Here is a 20084-nt window from a genome sequence, read left to right on the forward strand (position 1 = left end):
ATATTTGAGTAGAAAACAGGTAATTACTACCATTTTAAATATAGTAGTGAATAATTAGCATGGTATTGATAAATTTGAACTTATGTATTTAACACATTTTAATGTCACACTTTTTTTTTTCATGCTAGAATTTGAATACATCGGGGAAGACGACTTCAAGTACAGACGGACCCAAATTCCCTGGAGATAAAAGTTCAACAACACAAAACAATAATCAGCAGAAAAAGGGGATCCAGGTGTTACCTGATGGTGGGACTCCATAAATATGTCAGAGAGATTTTAAAGTACATTTTCTCTACTTCTCCTAATATAAAATAAAAATAACTGTGTTTGTCTTAACCAGGTCGAGTTACTAACATTCCTCAAGGGATGGTGACGGACCAATTTGGAATGATTGGGCTGTTGACATTCATCAGGGCGGCGGAGACAGACCCAGGAATGGTGCATCTCGCTTTAGGAAGTGACTTAACAACATTAGGCCTCAATCTGAACTCTCCTGAGTAAGTTTTTTCCTTCATGTTTGTACGTAAACTTCTAGCACTTACTAGATTGTCATACTGTTACATCTTTCTTTTTGAAGACAGAGTGACCCAGGCAGGCATTGTAGACGTTCTGACATATCCATTGCTCCCCTGGACCGCCTTAGACTTGTACTTATCTCACTATCACACTCTCCTGCCTGCTCCCACTGCTCTTGCCTGCTGTACTCTTGGGGTCATTCCTTCTGTTACTCGCCCATAGACCACAGTCACTGAGAAATGCTACTCGACAAGGGTCTGTCTCCAAGGAATTTGGATCCCTCCCCAAGCCACATCTTTTTACCCGTCCCATTGATGTTGTCATCACTAGGAACTGTAGCCTCTTGATAGTTTAACTTTCCACCCTGCTTTCTAACCATCTTCATTTCCCTGTTCTTTCTTGTACTTTGACTTTTACAATCATTTGATTCTATTGAGACTTTTCATCCATTAATTCTCCTTCCTCCTTATCCTTATCTCTTCCACTTCCTTTTCACCAATTCTGTGATCTTAATTGCTGATTTACATGACTCTTGACTGTTTGGCGCCTCTCTGACTTCCCATCATACTTGTATTTTAAAGTCTGTAATCATTGTTACATCTGCTTGTTTCATTCTTGGTCTGTCTACTTGATGGACTATGGAAAAGCATACAGTTTCATCATCTAGTCTTGCTTCACATTCATGCTCAGGAACTTCGAAGTGAATCCTTAATTTTGAAGGCATACTCATATCTGATATGCATAGTCCATTCAGAACTTTTTGTTGTCATTTGTGCTGTTTTTTGCTGCTGTTATCCTGTGTGGCTATTTTGTGCTTCATCAAGCCATTAATACCTTTTCCTCCTGTCCTTAACTCTCGAATAATGACCTGGCTCTCATTTCAACTTCACAAAGAAAGGTGGAAACAAACAGAAGAGGGCATGCAACCATCCCTGCCACCAATCTAATGACTTGCCACCAATCTGAACCTGATACACCTGTGCCAGAGTATCTAGTCCCTGCTTCCTCCTTAAAACTTTCTGAAAACTTGTGAGTGTGACTCTTCACTTTTTCTCCCTGGTGCTAGCATCCATACTAGTGTTGTACACATGTAAGGCAAGCACTCTACCCGGAACTACATCCTCAGCCCCCAGGTCTTTTGAAACGGGTCTTGCTGGTGTAACCCAGGGTGGCTCTTTAAGTCCTGCTGCTTCTGCCTAAGTGATATTGCAGGCACGTGTATTTCTGTCCAACTCGGACTTTTTCATCCAACTCACAACACTTCTGTTTTACCATCCCTAGTCACATGAAGAGAAACTTGTTTTTCCACCAGTATCAAAATACTTTATTTTGATTCAACCTCCTGAGTTATTGTCACATTTTAAAACCATTTTTTAAAGCAAAACATCTTAAATGAACCATCTTAATTTTTCTAGTTTGTCTTCTCTCATCCTGTAAGACCCATTTTAGTTAGAACTCTGTTCCCACCACTCCACTCCACTGTGCAGCAAGGTTACCAAATGCTCTCCCTGTTACTAAATTAGTGAACCATGGTGTGCTCTTTCTCTTGAAGATGTCCTCATGATCTGATCACCTTGGCTCATCCTTCTCAGTTTTCCTTCTGATATCTCCTATCCTGGACCATTGGAGGGTCAGTCCTCTCTTTGTATCCCTTGATGATCTTGTCAGTCTCGTGCTTTTAAGGACCGTGTAGATTTAAAATCTAGACTTCTCTCCTAAACTTGAGGTTCAAATACCAGTACCTATTAAATACCTCTTAAATGAACTGGTGCCAGCCTACTCTCTCTGTGCTTTTCAGTCTCGGTTAATACTTGCAGAAACTTAACATCATCCTTAGTTCTCTCCTTCCTTCTCCCTTAGCTGCCGTCTTCTCAAAAAGGTAGAGAATCCCATCAGATTTTCATTAAATTGCTTCCTCTGTGGTTTGTTACCTGAGTCAGCAGATCACCAAGCGGGAGTCTTAGTTTCCCTTTCTGTACAGCTTTATGTAGCACTCAAGAGAACTCTTCATAGGAGGCTGTTCATGTTCAATTCCAAGTGCAGATCGGTTGTTCCATCCTAAATAAGAACTCCCTGTTGAGCAGCCCTCCGATGTCCACGCTGTCCCCGCTTCCTCTTAGCTCTATTGTTCTTTGTGGTTTCCCTGGCCGCCTTAGTCTGCCTCTCATGTCAAGATGTCTCTTCTTAAGTTTTTCTAGTATTTCCCTTGACTAGCAGTGTTTTTACCTGATAGTTATCTGTGATTATCCCTTTCATATCATTGAATATTTGTTTAAATCTAAACTTGTCAAATCTGACTTAAACTGACTACCTCACTTAATTATACAACCAGTTCCTCACGTTCAGGCCCTCACTGAACAAATTATATGCTGCCAGCATCCAATCCACTATATACTTAAACAGAAAGTAAGTTTTATGGTACCAGCAGTCTTTGTTTTTTTCACTTACTGTGTTCAGAGAACCTAGAAAAGTTCCAGGTGTATGTAGTAGACACTCACATAAATACTGAGTGAAATCTTGCTCCTCATGGTTATCGATTTGGGTGAGGTGAACATGGAAGGTAGTTTGATTGGAGAGCGGTGTAGAAATGAATTGACAGCACTGTTAGTGATAGCTGATGGGAAGTAGAACATTGGAGCACGTACCTGAGCGCGGTTTCCTTTGCTCTGCCTTGTGCTCTGTTGGAGGAATGCTGAAGGAAGCAGCCCTGTTGGGTGGTTTTGCTAGAAAGTTCAGTAAACTCAAGAAAGGGAACCAGGAACGATGCTCATTTTTTATTTGAAGTCTGTTTTTCCTTGTTTGCCCAAAATTAAGTTAGAAATTTTACTACTTTGTTCTTTAAAGTGGCTTCTTTTTTACCTCTTGTTCAGAAATCTCTACCCCAAATTTGCATCACCCTGGGCATCTTCACCTTGTCGACCTCAGGACATAGGTAGGAGAAGCTGTTTGTGTTTAGAATCTTTTAAAAAATGTTTTCTAAGAATCAGTTAATAAGATTTTTTTTTTTTTAAATGCAGACTTCCATGTTCCATCCGAATATTTAACGAACATTCACATTAGGGATAAGGTGAGTGTAGCACACTATTCTTAGTTAGTGTGGATTTTATCTACTTTCTTGGTACCGTTTTCAGTTCAGACAGCATGATGCTCTAGTAGCAATCTTTGGGATATGCTTTTGTAGTCTGATTCAGTTATGTATAACAATTTTATTTTTATTTTTGTTAATAATATTAATGTTTTTAAAAAACAAACAAATGTTAGGGCTGATATTTCCTGTAATTATTAATTATAACCATAGTGGATGACAATGAACTGACTTGGGAAGTTTGGTCATTAGTCTTGTGACAGTTTCATTTTATGCCCTTCCCCTTAAGAACGCTTTTACTTCTTTACGAACTTACCCAGATAAGTACTTATAATGGGACAACCCACAAACCCTTTTGAAGTTGGCCTCGACCCGTCGTCTGTGCCACACTAGTACTGTAGACCTAAGGCTACAGTTGCCTACGTCTTCCAGAATCTTTCCTTAGAGCAGTTTGAGAAATACTGGAGAATGTCCTGCCTCCACAACTACCACTTGACTGGGGGGCCATAATGGGAAGAGAACCTGCGCTGGAATTATGCAGACTAGGTGGCTATTTCATTTAGGGGTGCTTGATGTTAATGTGAGAATTTGAGCTTATGGCACTTACATGTAGTTTATAGTTTTGTAGGCTGTTTCCTACCTTGTGTAGGGAAATGTAGAGAAGTTATCTTTTAGGCCTTCCTTTAAACAAAATAGAGTGTTATCTCTATGATTTTTATACTTATCATCTGTGATGTGCTGGAAATCTCACTGTGCATACAGATTCAGCTGGCACTTCCAAACCTGTGTGGCTGGCACACCATGGGATATTACATATACTCCCATTCTTTTAATTTGGGATTAGAGTTCAAAAATTAACCTTACTCATTTAGGTGAAGAAATGCTTGAAAATTCTTAACTCTCTGACTGTAAATACGAAATGACAGTTGTCTGCGCTAAGTGAAGAGTTCTGTTTATCCTTCCAGTTTTCATTTTAGTAGTAGCAATTGTGTTTTGAAGATTTTACATTTGCTTCACAATTCAGAACAATCTGTCTGTCTTTTCTAGCTGGCTGCAATCAAGCTCGGCCGATATGGAGAAGACCTCCTCTTCTATCTCTATTACATGAACGGAGGAGATGTGTTACAACTCTTGGCCGCAGTAGAGCTGTATGTTCAGAACGTCTTAGCACTTTCTCTCCTAGCATATCTTGGATGTTTGAACGTTTCTTTTTAAATGATGATGGTTATAGTTTTTTGTTTTTATTGAAAATTCTCCTTCCCACAAAATTTAAGTTGTTGACAGGGATGTTGTGCAGTGGTGAAATGCTTGCCTAGCATCTCCAGACTTTAGTCGTGCCCTGGGTCATCGGAACAACGAAAGTATAAAGGAAAGGATTTGAGTTATTTTTATACTTAATAAAATGAATTTTTTATATTGAAAGCATACTACAGCTGTATAACCCCCATCACATGAAAAGGATTTTAAACTTAATGCTAACTATATAGTGACACACTTGGGAATTGAAGTTTTTGAATGTGTGAGTTTTGGTTGTGGTTCTTATAGAACCCCAAATGTTTATATGGTGAATAGACACAGAATCTCATTCTTTAGTATAAGTCAGTTGATTATTATATAGACAAGACCCTGCGTATTTGTGCCTTTATGTCGATGGTTTTAAATTTTTTCAATTGAGAAATTTTTTTTTGCTTTTTTCCCCATTTCCTTCTCATTTTTGTGAAATGAGGATTAACACCTATTCCTTTTAATCTAGTCATAAATAAATAAATGTATGAAATCACTCATCCATCTGTAATTGACTTTTGTGTTATGCCATTTATGTCTGTGAACTACCAAACTGTAGGAAAGCATGTGTTTGTTTACATGGAAGTCCATCATTGTGGAACATCTGTTCCTTTGGATGTTGCTACCCCAGTTTATAGTGCTATAGATCATCTGCCTGGGTTCTGATAATATCCTCTTAGAGATTTTGATGGTTTATGATTTAATTTAAAATTAAACTTTACAAAATAGGTATTCTGTTGTCCTCATAACTGAAAAATTGTGTGAATTTAAATAGTCAGTTCAAATGGCTTTTTACTTAATACTTACCTAGTAAGACAAATCACTGGATTGTTTTAGTCTGCTTCAGTGTCAGTTTCTATCATTTGTTTAGTATATTTTATCTTTCTTTGGTCTGCCCAAGTTTTATTACGTCATTCATATAACTTAAAATATTTTGTCTACATAAAGTTTATTCTACTTAATAAAAGCATGTGTACTAAAGAATGTGCTTTTGGAACAAAAGAAATTATCTTACTGTATTTGAATAAGGCTGTACTTAATAGCAGAGCCAGGTAAAGAAGCTTCCATATGTACGTATTTTATATATAATTTTTCTGAGAAAAGGTTTACCGTGTGTATAAAATGTTTAACGTGGGTCACAGGAAAATTAACCGTCTTTCTCTCTTAAAAATTGAAGTTTTAACCGTGATTGGAGATACCACAAAGAGGAACGAGTGTGGATTACCAGAGCACCAGGCATGGAGCCCACAATGAAAACCAACACCTACGAGAGGGGAACATACTACTTCTTTGACTGTCTTAACTGGAGGAAAGTAGCTAAGGTATGCTTCTTCTATGTGCAGATGTTAAAAAACGGCCTTTGCTTATTAATATTTAACAATATGTCTGTTCCAGTAATGTGTCAGATCTTTGCCAACGCTCATAGAAGTGTCCAAAAACAGCTCATTTCACTAATTGGAAATTTATTAAATTTGGTAAGAGATTTTTATAATTTGGAGTAAGACTTGTTAACATCTGAAATATTTTTATGACTGCCAAATTATTAAAGTTACTCTTAGAATCCCAGCCACATATTATTGTTACTTTACATAGGTTGAGACATTTTATCTAAAAGCATTTTGTTAAAGGTTCTGTACACTTTTCAGGGAAGGTGGCTGAGTATTTATTTGCAGACCATCTAATGCAGGAGAATTGCAGACACTCACCATTCATTGTCCTATGAGTGAACATTGAGGGGTAGTGGGCTGTATGGAAAAGTTAATTATTATTCTATTTTGGTTTTGTAACTTTGTTTTACAAAATCACCTTGTCAGAGAAAATTTCCATCTTTGCATTGTGTAAATTTCCGTCAATAGATGTGTTACACCGGTGTGTAGATGATGTGTTACACCAACGGTGTGTAGATGATGTGTTACACCAACGGTGTGTAGATGATGTGTTACACCAACGGTGTGTAGATGTGTTACACCAACGGTGTGTAGATGATGTGTTACACCAACGGTGTGTAGATGATGTGTTACACCAACGGTGTGTAGATGATGTGTTACACCAGCGGTGTGTAGATGTGTTACACCAACGGTGTGTAGATGTGTTACACCAACGGTGTGTAGATGATGTGTTACACCAACGGTGTGTAGATGTGTTACACCAACGGTGTGTAGATGATGTGTTACACCAACGGTGTGTAGATGATGTGTTACACCAACGGTGTGTAGATGATGTGTTACACCAACGGTGTGTAGATGATGATGTGTTACACCAGCGGTGTGTAGATGTGTTACACCAACGGTGTGTAGATGATATGTTACACCAACGGTGTGTAGATGTGTTACAACGGTGTGTACTCGCTGCTGCTTTACAGTCAGCCGATGGTAAATAGAACCACATTTAGTTTTCGAGAACTCCAGCTCCACTTCTCTGAATACACTTTCCATCAGTGAGTCTTAGAACTACAAAAGTGTGAGGTAGTCTTTAATTGAAAGTTAAACAGAAGAAAAGTGTTTCTGACAAATTACATCTTTGGGCAGTATTTTAGTTGTTCCTTTGGGGTGATTTTTTTTTTTTCAGTATACTAAATTGATAGAATGTTTTACATTTTAAGATAGTATGAAGTGTTATCAGATATAAACCATAGAAAAGTTTGGCCTTTTAGAAGTTCATTTAAAACTTAAAGAAATTTAAAAAGATAAATCCAATAGAAAATACAGAGGAGGTTAAAAAATATTTTGCTTTATTTTTTGGGGTTTTGGTTTATTTTTATTTTTTTGGTTTCTCAGTGGTAAATGGGATTAGTGCTTGTTCCTTAGATTGTCAGTCATCTCAACAGATACAATTCATGGAAATATCTTGGTTTCAAAGACTATATTCTTTACCATTTTAGTTAAATGGAAGCAAATTAAAGTGGTTTGGTTTGGTTTGGTTTGGTTTTTCAAGACAGGGTTTCTCCTAGTAGTTTTGGTTCCTGTCCTGATCTCACTCTGTAGACCAGGTTGGCCTCGAACTCACAGAGATCCACCTGGTTCTGCCTCCCAAGTTCTGGGATTAAAGGCGTGGGCCACCACCACCCGGCTAAAATATATTTTAAAATAGGTTTTCTTTGCTCCTTAAAGAGTATAACAGAAACAGAATTTAAGTTCTGTTTCTTCTTTGACCTTGTACAAGTTTCCTTTCCATGGCTCTGTTCTTTTTTTCAAAATGGATATCATAAATATTGAATGAAATTATGTATACACACATCCATACCCTGAGTTTGCTTTGGCACATGTTGGATGTATGTGTTAGTAGTTCTGATGCTTTTATCATTCATTGTTGGAGGTTACTGCTCTTCTTCCAAACAGGAAAATTTGCAATTGATTGTCTCTTGGTTAAATTTTAGCTTGTATGAGAATTACCTGGGGACTGGTTAAACAAACTGCAGAGCCATGCCTCCTGCTGTGTGTGACCTAGTCAGATCTGTGGGTGGGGTCTAAGAGTTAGTACTTCTAACAATCTCCCTGGTTATTCTGGAGAGGATGCTGTGTCTGGTCCAAGGTCGTACTTGTAAATGAGATGATACTATAGCAGAGACAAGGTCTTTGGAGGAGACTGAAGCTTTTCTACAGTCATCTTGAAGCTTTATGCTCAGTACTTTGAATTCTACATCTGTATGCAAAAATGAATGTGCTTAACAATACATAGCTATGTAGTTATAGCTAAAAATTTAGTTAGGTTATGTGTTAGGAAATCAACTTAAATAAAAAAAATGATTTTTGAGAGTTATCTTCCTTCTATAATTTTTGATATTCAGAAACATTAATATTAGAGCTTTTTACTTTCCTCAGAAACAATGCCCAGTTTAGGTCAAAGTTATTTTAAAGAAAATGTTCCCTATATAAAATATAAGACTATATATGACATAGGCTTGTTAAATAATTTTGCTAAATTTTACCTGTCTCCTAATATAGTTGAACAGCTGTCTTCACTTCTTTAAAAGTTTAGTGAAGTAGGAAAATGAAGCCTGAGTAGTAGCATCTAAGTTATTCCCTAAGAGATCTCTCTGAATAATATGCTAGCTGCTTGCATTGACTTTTCAAAATTCTTCTACAGTGATGAGAAACAGTCAGAATTGTTGGTTTCTACCAGGCATTAATGAGCAGTTCGTGAATTGGTTATAGTGAAATATAATCTTTACAATGATTATTTACAGATGTGCTAGAACTTTCCATAAAATTGCTTGGTATTAAGACGTATTAAAAGAATTCATAAAACTATAGAATATTCATAAATGTGACACTGTCTCATCAGCCACGGGGTTTGCAAAGTGATGGAGTTTGCAGAATAGTAAAGTAAACACCAAGTAACTTCATCTTGTTTGTAAGAACATACTATATGAATAGTGTGATTAAAGAATGATGGGGTGCTGTGTCTTTGTAAGAACTTAACAGTGTATTCTGTGAGCCGGTCTGAGGCAGTTCACACTGTCCGAGAAGTGTAGTAGTAAGAGCAATTACTTCATACTTTATTTAAATCAGAATCATACTTTATTTAAATCACTAAAACATACATGACTTTCAGTTTTAGGGTCCAATCCAATATTTATTTTCAGAATTTCAGTTAACAATATAACTGGGCAGGATGACGCTTGACTATAATACTAGCACTGTTCAGAGACAGGCAGATCTCTTAAGTTCTAGGTTACGCAGGGCTACATAATAAGACCCTGTCTCCAAAAAATAGCAATAATAATAATAATGTACATAAAATTTTGATGTTTTATTTGTTCATTCTTTCTTTTGAGGTGATCCTAAATAATTAGCAAGACATGGGGTCCTGTGTAAATTTGCTAGAGTACTCAGACATCACTAACTAAAAAATTGCAATAACATTGCATATATAATTTACTAAGTAAAAATTTTAGGTCATTCCTTTCCCTGTTTATTTTTAGGTGATGAAGCCTTCCTTATTATCTATAGTTTTCTCAAAGACTTCAAATTGCAGGCTTCTTATAGCTTAACTTCATCTCATAGATATACTGCAGGATTTCTGGTGCATAAGATATGTTATGCTTATTATAGATGATTATTTTCATTAATTTTACTATGCATTTATTCACAAATTATTTCTAGTAACCATCTTTAACCTACTTTGTTGCTTCCTAAATTTCAGTATGAGCTTACTGTAGTTAGGAGAACGCTGATGCTTTCTGAGATCAGGACCATGATAGCATTACTCTTGTATATGCTTGCTTTGGGTCCAGTGTATAAACTCAGTTTTACTGAAGTAATTTTGTGAGAAAACGATTTCTAATTTTGTTCATAAGAAAACTGAGTCATGAAAAAAAGTTGCTTTTTACATATCTAGAATTCCTTTTTGGCTTTTGAAAAGCATCTTCCTGTAACAATAGTTTCCATTAAAACAAATCATAGACTCTTTGACTTTTTACTACATAATGTTAAAGTATTACTTTAAAAATTAAGTATTCTTTTTCTAAAGTACATAAAAATGTCTTAGTCACTGTTCTGTTACTGTGAAGAGACACCGTGACCAAGGCAACTCTTACAAAAGAAAGCATTTAATTGGGGGGTTCCTTAATGGTTTCAGTGGCTTAGATCATTATCGTCTGGCAGGGAGCGTGTTGGCTCCAAAGCAGCTATGGTGGAATCCCATATCCTGATCCGCAGGAAGAGGGAGAGAGTGGGCCTGGCATGGGCACACTTCCTCCATTAAAGCCACGCCTCCTAGTCCTTCTAGTCCTACCAAACAGTTTACTCCCTGGCGACTGAACATTCAAATATATGAGCCTGTGTGGGCTGTTCCTACCCAAGCCACCACAGAAGGCTGTTTGTCTTAATTCATGAGCTGCTAATGATACTTTAGCCGAGGCCCTACACTATTCCAAGCATTAGCTGTGGTAGACAAAGCAGTTTCTTTTTACATCCGTTCAAGAGTGTATGCATAGTATGTGTGCACATGCGTAGCTGTATAACACTGACCTGTAAGAGAGAGATCTATAGATAGTAAGCTAGATGTAGTTAGGGAACGAAGAGGAAGAGTGATGCAAGGTTCCTGTACTCCACGAAGAATAAATGCATGGGAGACAGAAGATAAAAGATTAACAGTGGAAGACAAGACTTGACCATATAATTTCTGGATAGCTCTTTAATATTTTTTAAATATTAAAGTATTTATGCTCCCTAGGTTCAGACTGGTCTCGTTTTATAAAGTATAGTGGGAAATAATTAATTTTGATGAGATTAATCTATTTAAGGACTAATAAAGCAGTTTATCTTGCCAGTGTGGGTAAAATGTAACTTAGAGCTTGTCATTTGTCAAAATTGCAGGTAAGCTTTTTATACTAACTATATTTTTATAGACCAAGATGCATTTTCATTTTAAAGAATAGTTTGGGAAATTTTGGCTGATGTGAATGTGGATACTCAGCTTCAGCCATGGGTGGGGCGTGGGTAGGGGTGGTTCTGCCATTTGTCAGAGAACTTAAGGATGCCCACTGCCATTTGCTCCTCCTCACTAGTTGGCAAGTGGCTCTGTGCCTTTCTTAGTCCTGTGGAAAATATCTTTATAAAGGATAAAGTCACTCAGTGTAACGTCTGGAAAGGCACTTAATGTTTTCAAAGTTATTTTGGTGGTATAATGAAATAAATTTGCTTTGAATCTTAGATTAAAAGTATTAAAAAATAAAAAACACACCTAACCCTCAGATGTTACACTAGGAAAAACCCTACCAAGTTTGGATCCTAGTGTTCAGTATGATAAAATACCTACTTAACCAAGATACACAAAGATTAGAAAAACATTAGCTTTGTCTTTAGTTTGGTTCGTATTAGGCTGTCAAGTTATGTGTCTCTTAATGTGGTGTCTCCAATTTTAAACATTTTACTTGCTGTCTAAAAGCTTGGTCACTATGGCCTAAGGTTTCATTTTAACTAAATAATGGAAATATTTACTTAATTTAATAGCAGAACCATCCATTATGGAGTCAGTTTGATACTAGACATGGTGAATAAGATACGTTAACGCGTGGTTGCTAATGAATGGTACTTGTTTAGTCTTCAGCAGAGAATGTATGTGGAGGCTTGAGTGAAATTTTAACATGATTTGTGCCAGTTAGTTTCAAGCTATAAATTCGTAATTTTAGAGCATCTCCCTTTTTTGTGATTACAAAGGTATTTGGATTTGTTTTCTTAAGTATACAGTTATATTTGCATCTCTGGTGCTGGTCATAAAAACTTAGCATTCTTAAATCTTAAAACTTTGAAGCCAGGTAGTAGCACAGACTTGTAAACCCAGTATTCAGGAAGCTGGGGTGGGTGGGATTGTGAGTTTGAAGCCTGCTTGGGCTATGTAGGGAGTTTCCAAGCCAGCCTAAAGTGCCTAGCAAGACCTTGTCTGAGAGAGAGAGGGACGGGGAGAGAGAGAAGAGGGGCAGCTCCAGGGTACAGATACTTGTCACAACAAGCCAGAGGACCTGAGTTGACCACCACCGTGGAAGCAGAAAACCAACTTCTGCACGTTGTCCTCTGTATGCACTGTGGTGTGGGTGTGTCCCCTTGTGTACAAATAAATCACAGTTTGATTAAAATCAGTAATCCAGTTAGCTTTCCAATAGTCATACACCCAAACTACTATCTAGTTCTAAATGGCTGTTAAGACCTCTCATGTCATTTATGAAATGGGAGTTCTAGAGATGTGTGTGTTTTCAGCTCATTGTTTTCCTGACATTTTAGTGAGGTTAAAGAAGAACTTTGCTTAAAAAAAAAAATTGTCACCAAGGTAAATTGGAAAGTGTCTTATGTTAAACATGAACAAAATGTCAAGGTTCTTTTATTGTTGTTGTTGTACTTTATTGAAATAGGCTTTATTTAAACATCCTATAATCCTCAGTCTTTGGCATTAGAGCTGTAATAATTTCCACTTTTATTTGCACAGGATTTTTATGAATCCGCATTCCCGAGTTACTGATTTTCTATTCAGCAAGTCTGTACTCTGTACTTAGGAGAAAGTAGGCAGAGGACACTACTCTTGTTCAGACTGTTTGACTTCAAAGGGCAAAGAGTTAGTGTGGCTGTCCTCCGTGGTCACTCTAATGTGGATGTATTTTCATGGTTCTTATAGAAAATGTAGTTGATTCCCGCCCCCCAAAAACGTTAAGCGAGCGTCACTTAGACTAGTTCATCACTTAGACATGGCTCATCAGGTAAAGGTTCTTGCCGAGGAGACTGAAGGCCTACCTACCGAGTGAGTCCAGAACCCGAACCCGGCTGGTGGGAGACCGCCATCTCGCAGGCTGCCCTCTGGCCTTCACAAGGTCTCTGTCCGTCCGTCATCCCCCCCCCCCCCCCCCGCGTGCGCATATGCGTGTACACACACAATAAATAATGTTTTTAAAGAGAGAGAGCTATGAAAGCATTTAAATTCTCAATTTTGGATATTCTTTACAGGAGTTCCATCTGGAATATGATAAATTAGAAGAACGGCCTCACCTGCCATCCACCTTCAACTACAACCCTGCTCAGCAAGCCTTCTAAAAGACTTCCCTTTTCTTGGGGTATGGCTGTCTCAGCACAGTACTCGACAGATCCGCAGAATTGATGTGGCTCAGGCACCCTGGTTTTCATTCCTTGAGGATCTGGCAATTGGCTTACGTAAAGGGTCACCATTTGAGGTCCTGCCTTACCAATTATGTGCTGCCCAACAACTAAATTTGTCATTTGTTTTCTCTAGTTTGAGCAGGGTCTGAATGTTTTCGTTTATTTTCTTTTTGCCAGCAGACAGACTTGGGTCTATAAAGACAAGCAAGTACACTGACAGAAGTTACCATTTAGTTTCTTAAATGTAAAAAGAAAACCCACAAAAGACTCAACACAATTAGACCACAAACTTTGCATTGTTCCTTGTAGCACTATTGGTAATAAAATAACAAATGTTTGTGCATTTTTATGTGAAGATCCTTCTCGTATTTCATTTGGAAAGATGAGCAAGGTCTGCTTCTTTCATTTTACTTCCCCTTCTGTTTCTGAACGGCAGTTTCGCCAGGCTTAATGCAAGAATATGACTGTAGAAGAAAGAGATTGCCACAGTCTCTGGATGGTTTCCAGGGCTGTGTTGTTACTGAGCTTCATCTTTCCAGAATGAGCAAAACACTGTCCAGTCTTTGTTACGATTTTGTAATAAATGTGTACATTTTTTTTAAATTTTGGACATCACATGAATAAAGGTATGTATGTACGAATGTGTATATATTATATATATGACATCTATTTTGGAAAATGTTTGCCCTGCTGTACCTCATTTTTAGGAGGTGTGCATGGATGCAATATATGAAAATGGGACATTCTGGAACTGCTGGTCAGGGGACTTTGTCGCCCTGTGCACTAAAGGGCCAGATTTTCAGCAGCCAAGGACATCCATACCCAAGTGAATGTGATGGGACTTCAAGACGTGAACTGAGACAATTCACTCTGGCTGTTTGAACAGCAGCGTTTCATAGGAAGAGAAAAAAGATCAATCTTGTATTTTCTGACCACATAAAGGCTTCTTCTCTTTGTAATAAAGTAGAAAAGCTCTCCTCACTGCAGTGTTGACTTTGATTTGAGATTGTCAGATTTCTTCTTCAGTATGGAAAACACAGATAAAAACCTGAAGTTTACAAATACGCTGAATGGGGTGACTAAATTTAAATTGTCTTCTTTTTCAGCTGTCAACAAATAGGTAAATGGATCCAAGTGGGCCCTTGGACTTGGTTCAAAAATGCATCCTCGGCATTGACTGTAGGAGGGAAATTGACTGGGTTGTAGCAACATTACAAGTAAACGTCCTGACTAAAAAAAGTTTGTTTTCTGAGAAATTGATGAGGAATCTTGTGATACAACTTTTAGACTTATTTTTCTTTATGAAATTTACCTTCAGCTTGCTGGCCGTTCATATTTTCAGGTTACAGAATCTTTTTTTTTTTTTTTGACATCTAAATGAAAATACTGTTCTAAAGTACCAGAAGGCTGAAGCTGCCAGTAGAACTAGAGAATAGGAAGGTGGCTATGGGATTTAATTTCTTAGTTTTATTTTTAGCCTATTTTTCTATATGAATGAAAGCTTATTGGCATCGCCTGAAGCATGTTTGAAAAGTAAATGTTTATGAAAATGTTGTTCGTGTATCAGGAATGTGCAAGAACATAAAATTCACCATTCTCTAAGTATTTTCAGATAGCCAAAACAATAAAAATATGAGGGTTTTTAAAAATATTGCTGAGTTCAACCAGAGTACCACCTCAGTAAGATGACACTTGATAATTACAGCTTTACCTAACAGACACCGCACTGTTGGATATGGACCAGATTCAGATCCTTAGTATCTACTGCTTTCGAGCTAGGAAGAATTCATCTTTTCATAATAATTGATTTTATCATTAAATACAACTTTTCCTACTTAGCCATTGGCAACTGGTGGACAAGAAGACAGTGGAAAGGGATCTTCAGTGGCTCAAGTGTCAGACAAAGCGTGGTTGTGGGACTGATTAACAGATAGGTCACATCAAGGGTTTGGAGAGATGGCTGACAGGTTAAGAGCACTGGCCACTCTGGCCGCTCTTCCAAAGGACCTGGATTCAATTCCCAGTACTCACATGGCAGTTCATAACGGTCTAACCCCAGTTTCCAGGTATGTGGCAGCCTCAGACATGTGTGCAGACAAAAACAAACAAACAAACAAACAAAACAGATAAGTGTGTTTTGCTGAATCTAATTATTAAGAGCCATAGGCAAGAATTTTAAGCAGACACCAGTTTTTTGAGTTCCTTTTATCCAGGATCATCAAAATTAAGGAAAGTTGCCTGTTAAACAGTTTTGTTTGGTTATTATAATTTGGTGGTGTCAGATGTCAGCTTGACTTTAAATGCAAGTTAAAAATGTGAAAGTCCGTGCTACATACAAAGAAGATGACCTAAACTGTGCATGACCTATTTTCCCTTAGGTTTCTCCCCTGTGTAGCTATGGAGTTTATTCCCTGCTGCTGTAGCAGATGGGAACTCTGGCACACAAACATTGTCGCTGAACTACCCCTGGCTTTGTGGGACGGAAGCTAGTAACTTGGAAAAGGGAGTCCTTTAACTTAATTGACTACAGAGACCTGTACTCGAAGTGCACTATAACATACATGATAAAACTCTTGTTTTCTGGAGTTTCTTACCGACATTTTCCTTTAGAGTAATCTTCCTTAACTGAAAGTTTAAATTCTTACACTACCAGTGAAAATCAACCATTTACCCACAGGTACTTGACCAGTAGTTGTTGATGAATTGATATATTTTATCATTTCAGTTTGGAAATAAAACGTACAAAGTAAATTATTTGGGCTTTGAAATAATTACCCTTTGCTGTAACTTTTATGGAAATGTTAAGCATTTTCACTTAGCTTTCAAACCTCAGGGGGTTTTGTCCCCTGTGAACCATCAAGTTGATACCTTTAAATCCTTTCATTCACAAACGTAGATCTTCCAATATATTATGCCAATTGCCCATAAAACATGAGGTATCTGAGCATGGCCTTGAAGGACTCACTTCACTTAGATTTGCATTCAGTGTCTGTTTTGCACAAAGTTGCTGAAAACGTACACATGTGGAAACGAATATCTTGAGTGTTCTCAACTATAGTTTATAAAGACTTAGAAATATCCACTAACTAGATAATCTTTAGGGTATGGGGCTATATAGCTCATTGATCGTGGGCTTGCCCTGTCATATGTGAGGCTATAAGTTAAAATCCCTAACATCATACACACCAAAAAGCTTTAAAAAATTAATGTAGAGACTAAGGTAAGGCATTGAGATATCTTTACTTTCAAAAAGTTAGATTTTAATGGCATGTCACCAGGCTCCTCTTGCCAATGCCATTAAATAGTGACTTGGATCATACCATGAACAGATTTGGGAGATGAAGCACATGAATCCACTGGAAGATGAGTCAGTAGTTTTTAAGTGTTGGGTCAAATCAAGTGGTATGAATTACATCAGAATTGTTAGCTTGCAGTTTGGATGGTAAAATTTAAAAAAATAGATTGGCTATAGCATGGCTTAAGAACAGTTTCTATGTAGACTATTATAAACAATGAATCTATTTCTATTGCCAAAAATGCTAATGTATTCTTCAGCTGCAGTAAAAAGTAAGTTGTGCTCAGGACACGGTAAGAATCACAGTCGCTGAAAGTCGTTCTGCACCTGAAATGCTAAGCCCAATTTAAATGCTCTCTGGATGCTGCATGCCCCCTCCTCCCTTCTGCCTATCCAGCAGCTTACTGATTGTCGGTTTGAAGAATAGCATCATGGGATAGGTTTTAGTGTCTCCCGTTTTGCTGAAGTCTTCAGATGTCATCATTGCAAAAGGCAGTAAGGGTACAACATTAAAGAAAAGGCTTTACAAACATCATTTCCCCTTCAAGTATCAAATTCTAGGGCTGTCAGCGAGCAGTGATTTTATGTGTGTGGCAAAAGAGCTGAACATGGACCAATGAAATCAAGGTACCCGTGTGATACTAAGGAGCCAGAGTAGCTGCATTTTGTTCTGTGGATGTTGGTTCTGTGTATGGGGCCTCAGTAAGGCTAGACAAGCACGCTGTACCTGAGTGGTAATTCAGAGCTTGAGATTGCTTGCTTTTTAAGATACTGCGTTTGGCTTCATAGAACACTGGAGGAGGGATTGGTAGGACAGTGTTCTGTGCATACAGTAAGGAATTGGACTGAGTGTTCATTTCCTGTGGCTAACTGAAAAGGTGTGGCGAGGAATTGGGATAACTAGTGTATTTCTGAAAATCTTCCAGAAATCATTGTCAAATCAAAAGTCTCAGATGGAGACAGCTAATTACAAAGTGCATCTCATTTTCCAAAAAATGTTACAAACGTACAGAAAGGATGTATTTTAGAATTGTTCAAATACAGGAATTTATAAGTCTCGGACTCAACGAGGAAACTGAGCAGGACAGGGTGTCATTGTGTGTCATTACCGCCCCACAGTGCTGGCTGTTGGTTAGAAGGAGCTTTCAAGTACCCCAGTACAAGTGGTCAGACAAACTGGGTGTTTAGCAAAATCCCCATTGACAGGCAGGCCTGCCATTTTTGTAGTAAAAGGACGGTCTTAATAACTTCCAGGCCTCATTTCGGCAATTTGAGACGTCAGTAACCTTGATCAGAGTTAAGGACTGAAGTCATATTAGCTGAAAAGGACAACGTTAAAGAATGTGCTATTCTCTGAGTGGGGACATGGTACTTAACTACTGGGGGTAGGGGTGGGGGTTAAGTCTAATTGCAAGATGCAAATTTAATTAAATTTGCTACTTTTCTTCAGTTGATAGGAGCAGGCATGTGAAACAAATACTAAGTGTTCACCAGGTTATATATATATTTAGTTATGTATTTGAGGGAAGGAGGAGCCAGTTTTTGCTTATTTGAAGTGAATATTTAGACTGAAACTGGTAATACATGGCATTCATGGTCACGTTCCTGTTTTCTACCGTAGTAGAAATCACATGAATTAGATTGAGTGATATTTCTATTATTTTAAAGGAAAATTTATCATTCAGTTTGATGTATAAATGTCTTTGAATTGAGGTTACTATAGGGATAAACCACGATCTAGCAGGGCCACCTGGAGATGTGTCCATGAGAAACAGCTGCAGAGCACACCTGAAGTCACTGTCATCTGTATGTACACTTCACGCTTCATTCAGTGTATTAATACCAGCTAGACTAAGGTGATTGTGAACTCTCACCAAGTGAGCATGAGACTAAGTCTAGTGTTCCAGAGCTGAGTGTTTTGTTTTTTCTCTAACAACCAGTGTCCTCACTGAGAGAGCTCATCTTTACAATACTATTCATCAGCAGAACAGGAAGCAAGCCAACTAGTTTCCAAGCATAAAACAGCTTTCTCCATTGTGCAGAGAATATTTTTGCTAGATTTTAGTTTTATGCATAAAAACTGCTAAAAGTAATTGCATACATTATCAGTATATTCACTAATCGAAAGTTGAAAATCCAATAATCCAAATTTGGCATTATCTTAATGCTTATACTTTGAAGAACTTGGTATCCATGGACCATGAAATACTAATAACTTCTGTGTATATATATATCGTAAAAATTTCTGCAAGCCATATAAATTGTAATGGTAAAATTTTCATAACTTTATTGCAAATCCAAATTCTTGTTTAAATAGTATACAAGCACTAGCTAACACATCTTAAATGTCTATACTGCAAATCAACTTGGCATTCATTTTTCATTTCCATGGCCTGGGAGATATCTACCATATTACGTTCTGCTATCTTGCTTGTAAGAACCAGCATTAACTCCTTCAAGCCGTGTAGGGCACCAGCTGAGGAAGACAAATCTTAATTTTTCAGGTTTATGTGTCTGAGTGTTTCATCCACATGTTATGTGTGTGCAGTGACCTTAGAATCCAGGAGAGAGTGTTGGATTGTGAATGGTTGTGAACCACGTGAGTTTTGGGGACCAAACTTAGGTCCTCCACACGTGCTCTTTACCTCTAAGACAACTCTCCAGCCCTAGGAGGTGGCCTTTTAATTTGCATAAACATCTCATGAAATGTTTCGGTAATTTGCATTGTCTTTGGCCCAAGGGACATCTTGGCCACATGATAATTTCCTTAATTTATAATAAAGGATTTTTTCTTCCAGGAAAGTTGGTTTCTACTGCATACTGGATCTAATTTTGATGATGCTTCAGTTCTTCAAACATTTGGGAAGTGATGCCACAGATTTCAAGCATGATAAAATTTCCACAAGTGGATTGATATTTTAAGACGTTGGCCTCTTGATACCCATTTATAATAAAAAAGAAACTTAGATGAAACCTTCAAAATTATATACTTCACTAAGAAAACATAGGAGGGAATGGCATAAATAGTCCCGTCTTCTTATGTGCAAAAATAAAGATTTGGGGCAGCCACAATGTTTCAAAGCTACCTTTAAATCTGTTACATACTGAACATTTATTTTAAGATCTAGTTTTAATTACCATATGTAGCAGTGCATTCATTTTGTCTGCCTTGGAGTTGTTAAATATTTCCTCCTCCTAAGAGAAACATTTGAATGTTTTAATGTCTTTGATTAATTAATATTCCTCAAGTATACCATTATGTAAAACATACCTTTATTTAAATGCCACTTATGTTACCGTGCCCAAAAATTAT

At 37.5% G+C, this 20084-nt stretch overlaps 1 protein-coding gene across 13 annotated transcripts in view; it reads left to right on the top strand.

The window, feature by feature from the left end:
• Positions 1-14457, top strand: part of Cnot2 (CCR4-NOT transcription complex subunit 2) — a 104248-nt gene extending 89791 nt beyond the window's left edge. For all 13 annotated transcript variants that reach the window (XM_028877944.1, XM_028877946.2, XM_028877947.2 and 10 more), the window contains 7 exons: positions 129-249; positions 344-500; positions 3390-3451; positions 3537-3586; positions 4652-4752; positions 6066-6210; positions 13327-14457. In XM_028877944.1, the coding sequence (XP_028733777.1) occupies positions 129-249; positions 344-500; positions 3390-3451; positions 3537-3586; positions 4652-4752; positions 6066-6210; positions 13327-13413 (723 nt within the window). In that variant the 3' untranslated portion in view covers positions 13414-14457. The remainder of the gene's footprint in view (positions 1-128; positions 250-343; positions 501-3389; positions 3452-3536; positions 3587-4651; positions 4753-6065; positions 6211-13326) is intronic.
• Positions 14458-20084: the final 5627 nt, after the last annotated feature.

Source organism: Peromyscus leucopus, chromosome 18 (assembly GCF_004664715.2).
Source record: "Peromyscus leucopus breed LL Stock chromosome 18, UCI_PerLeu_2.1, whole genome shotgun sequence".
Taxonomy (NCBI): Eukaryota; Metazoa; Chordata; class Mammalia; order Rodentia; family Cricetidae; genus Peromyscus; species Peromyscus leucopus.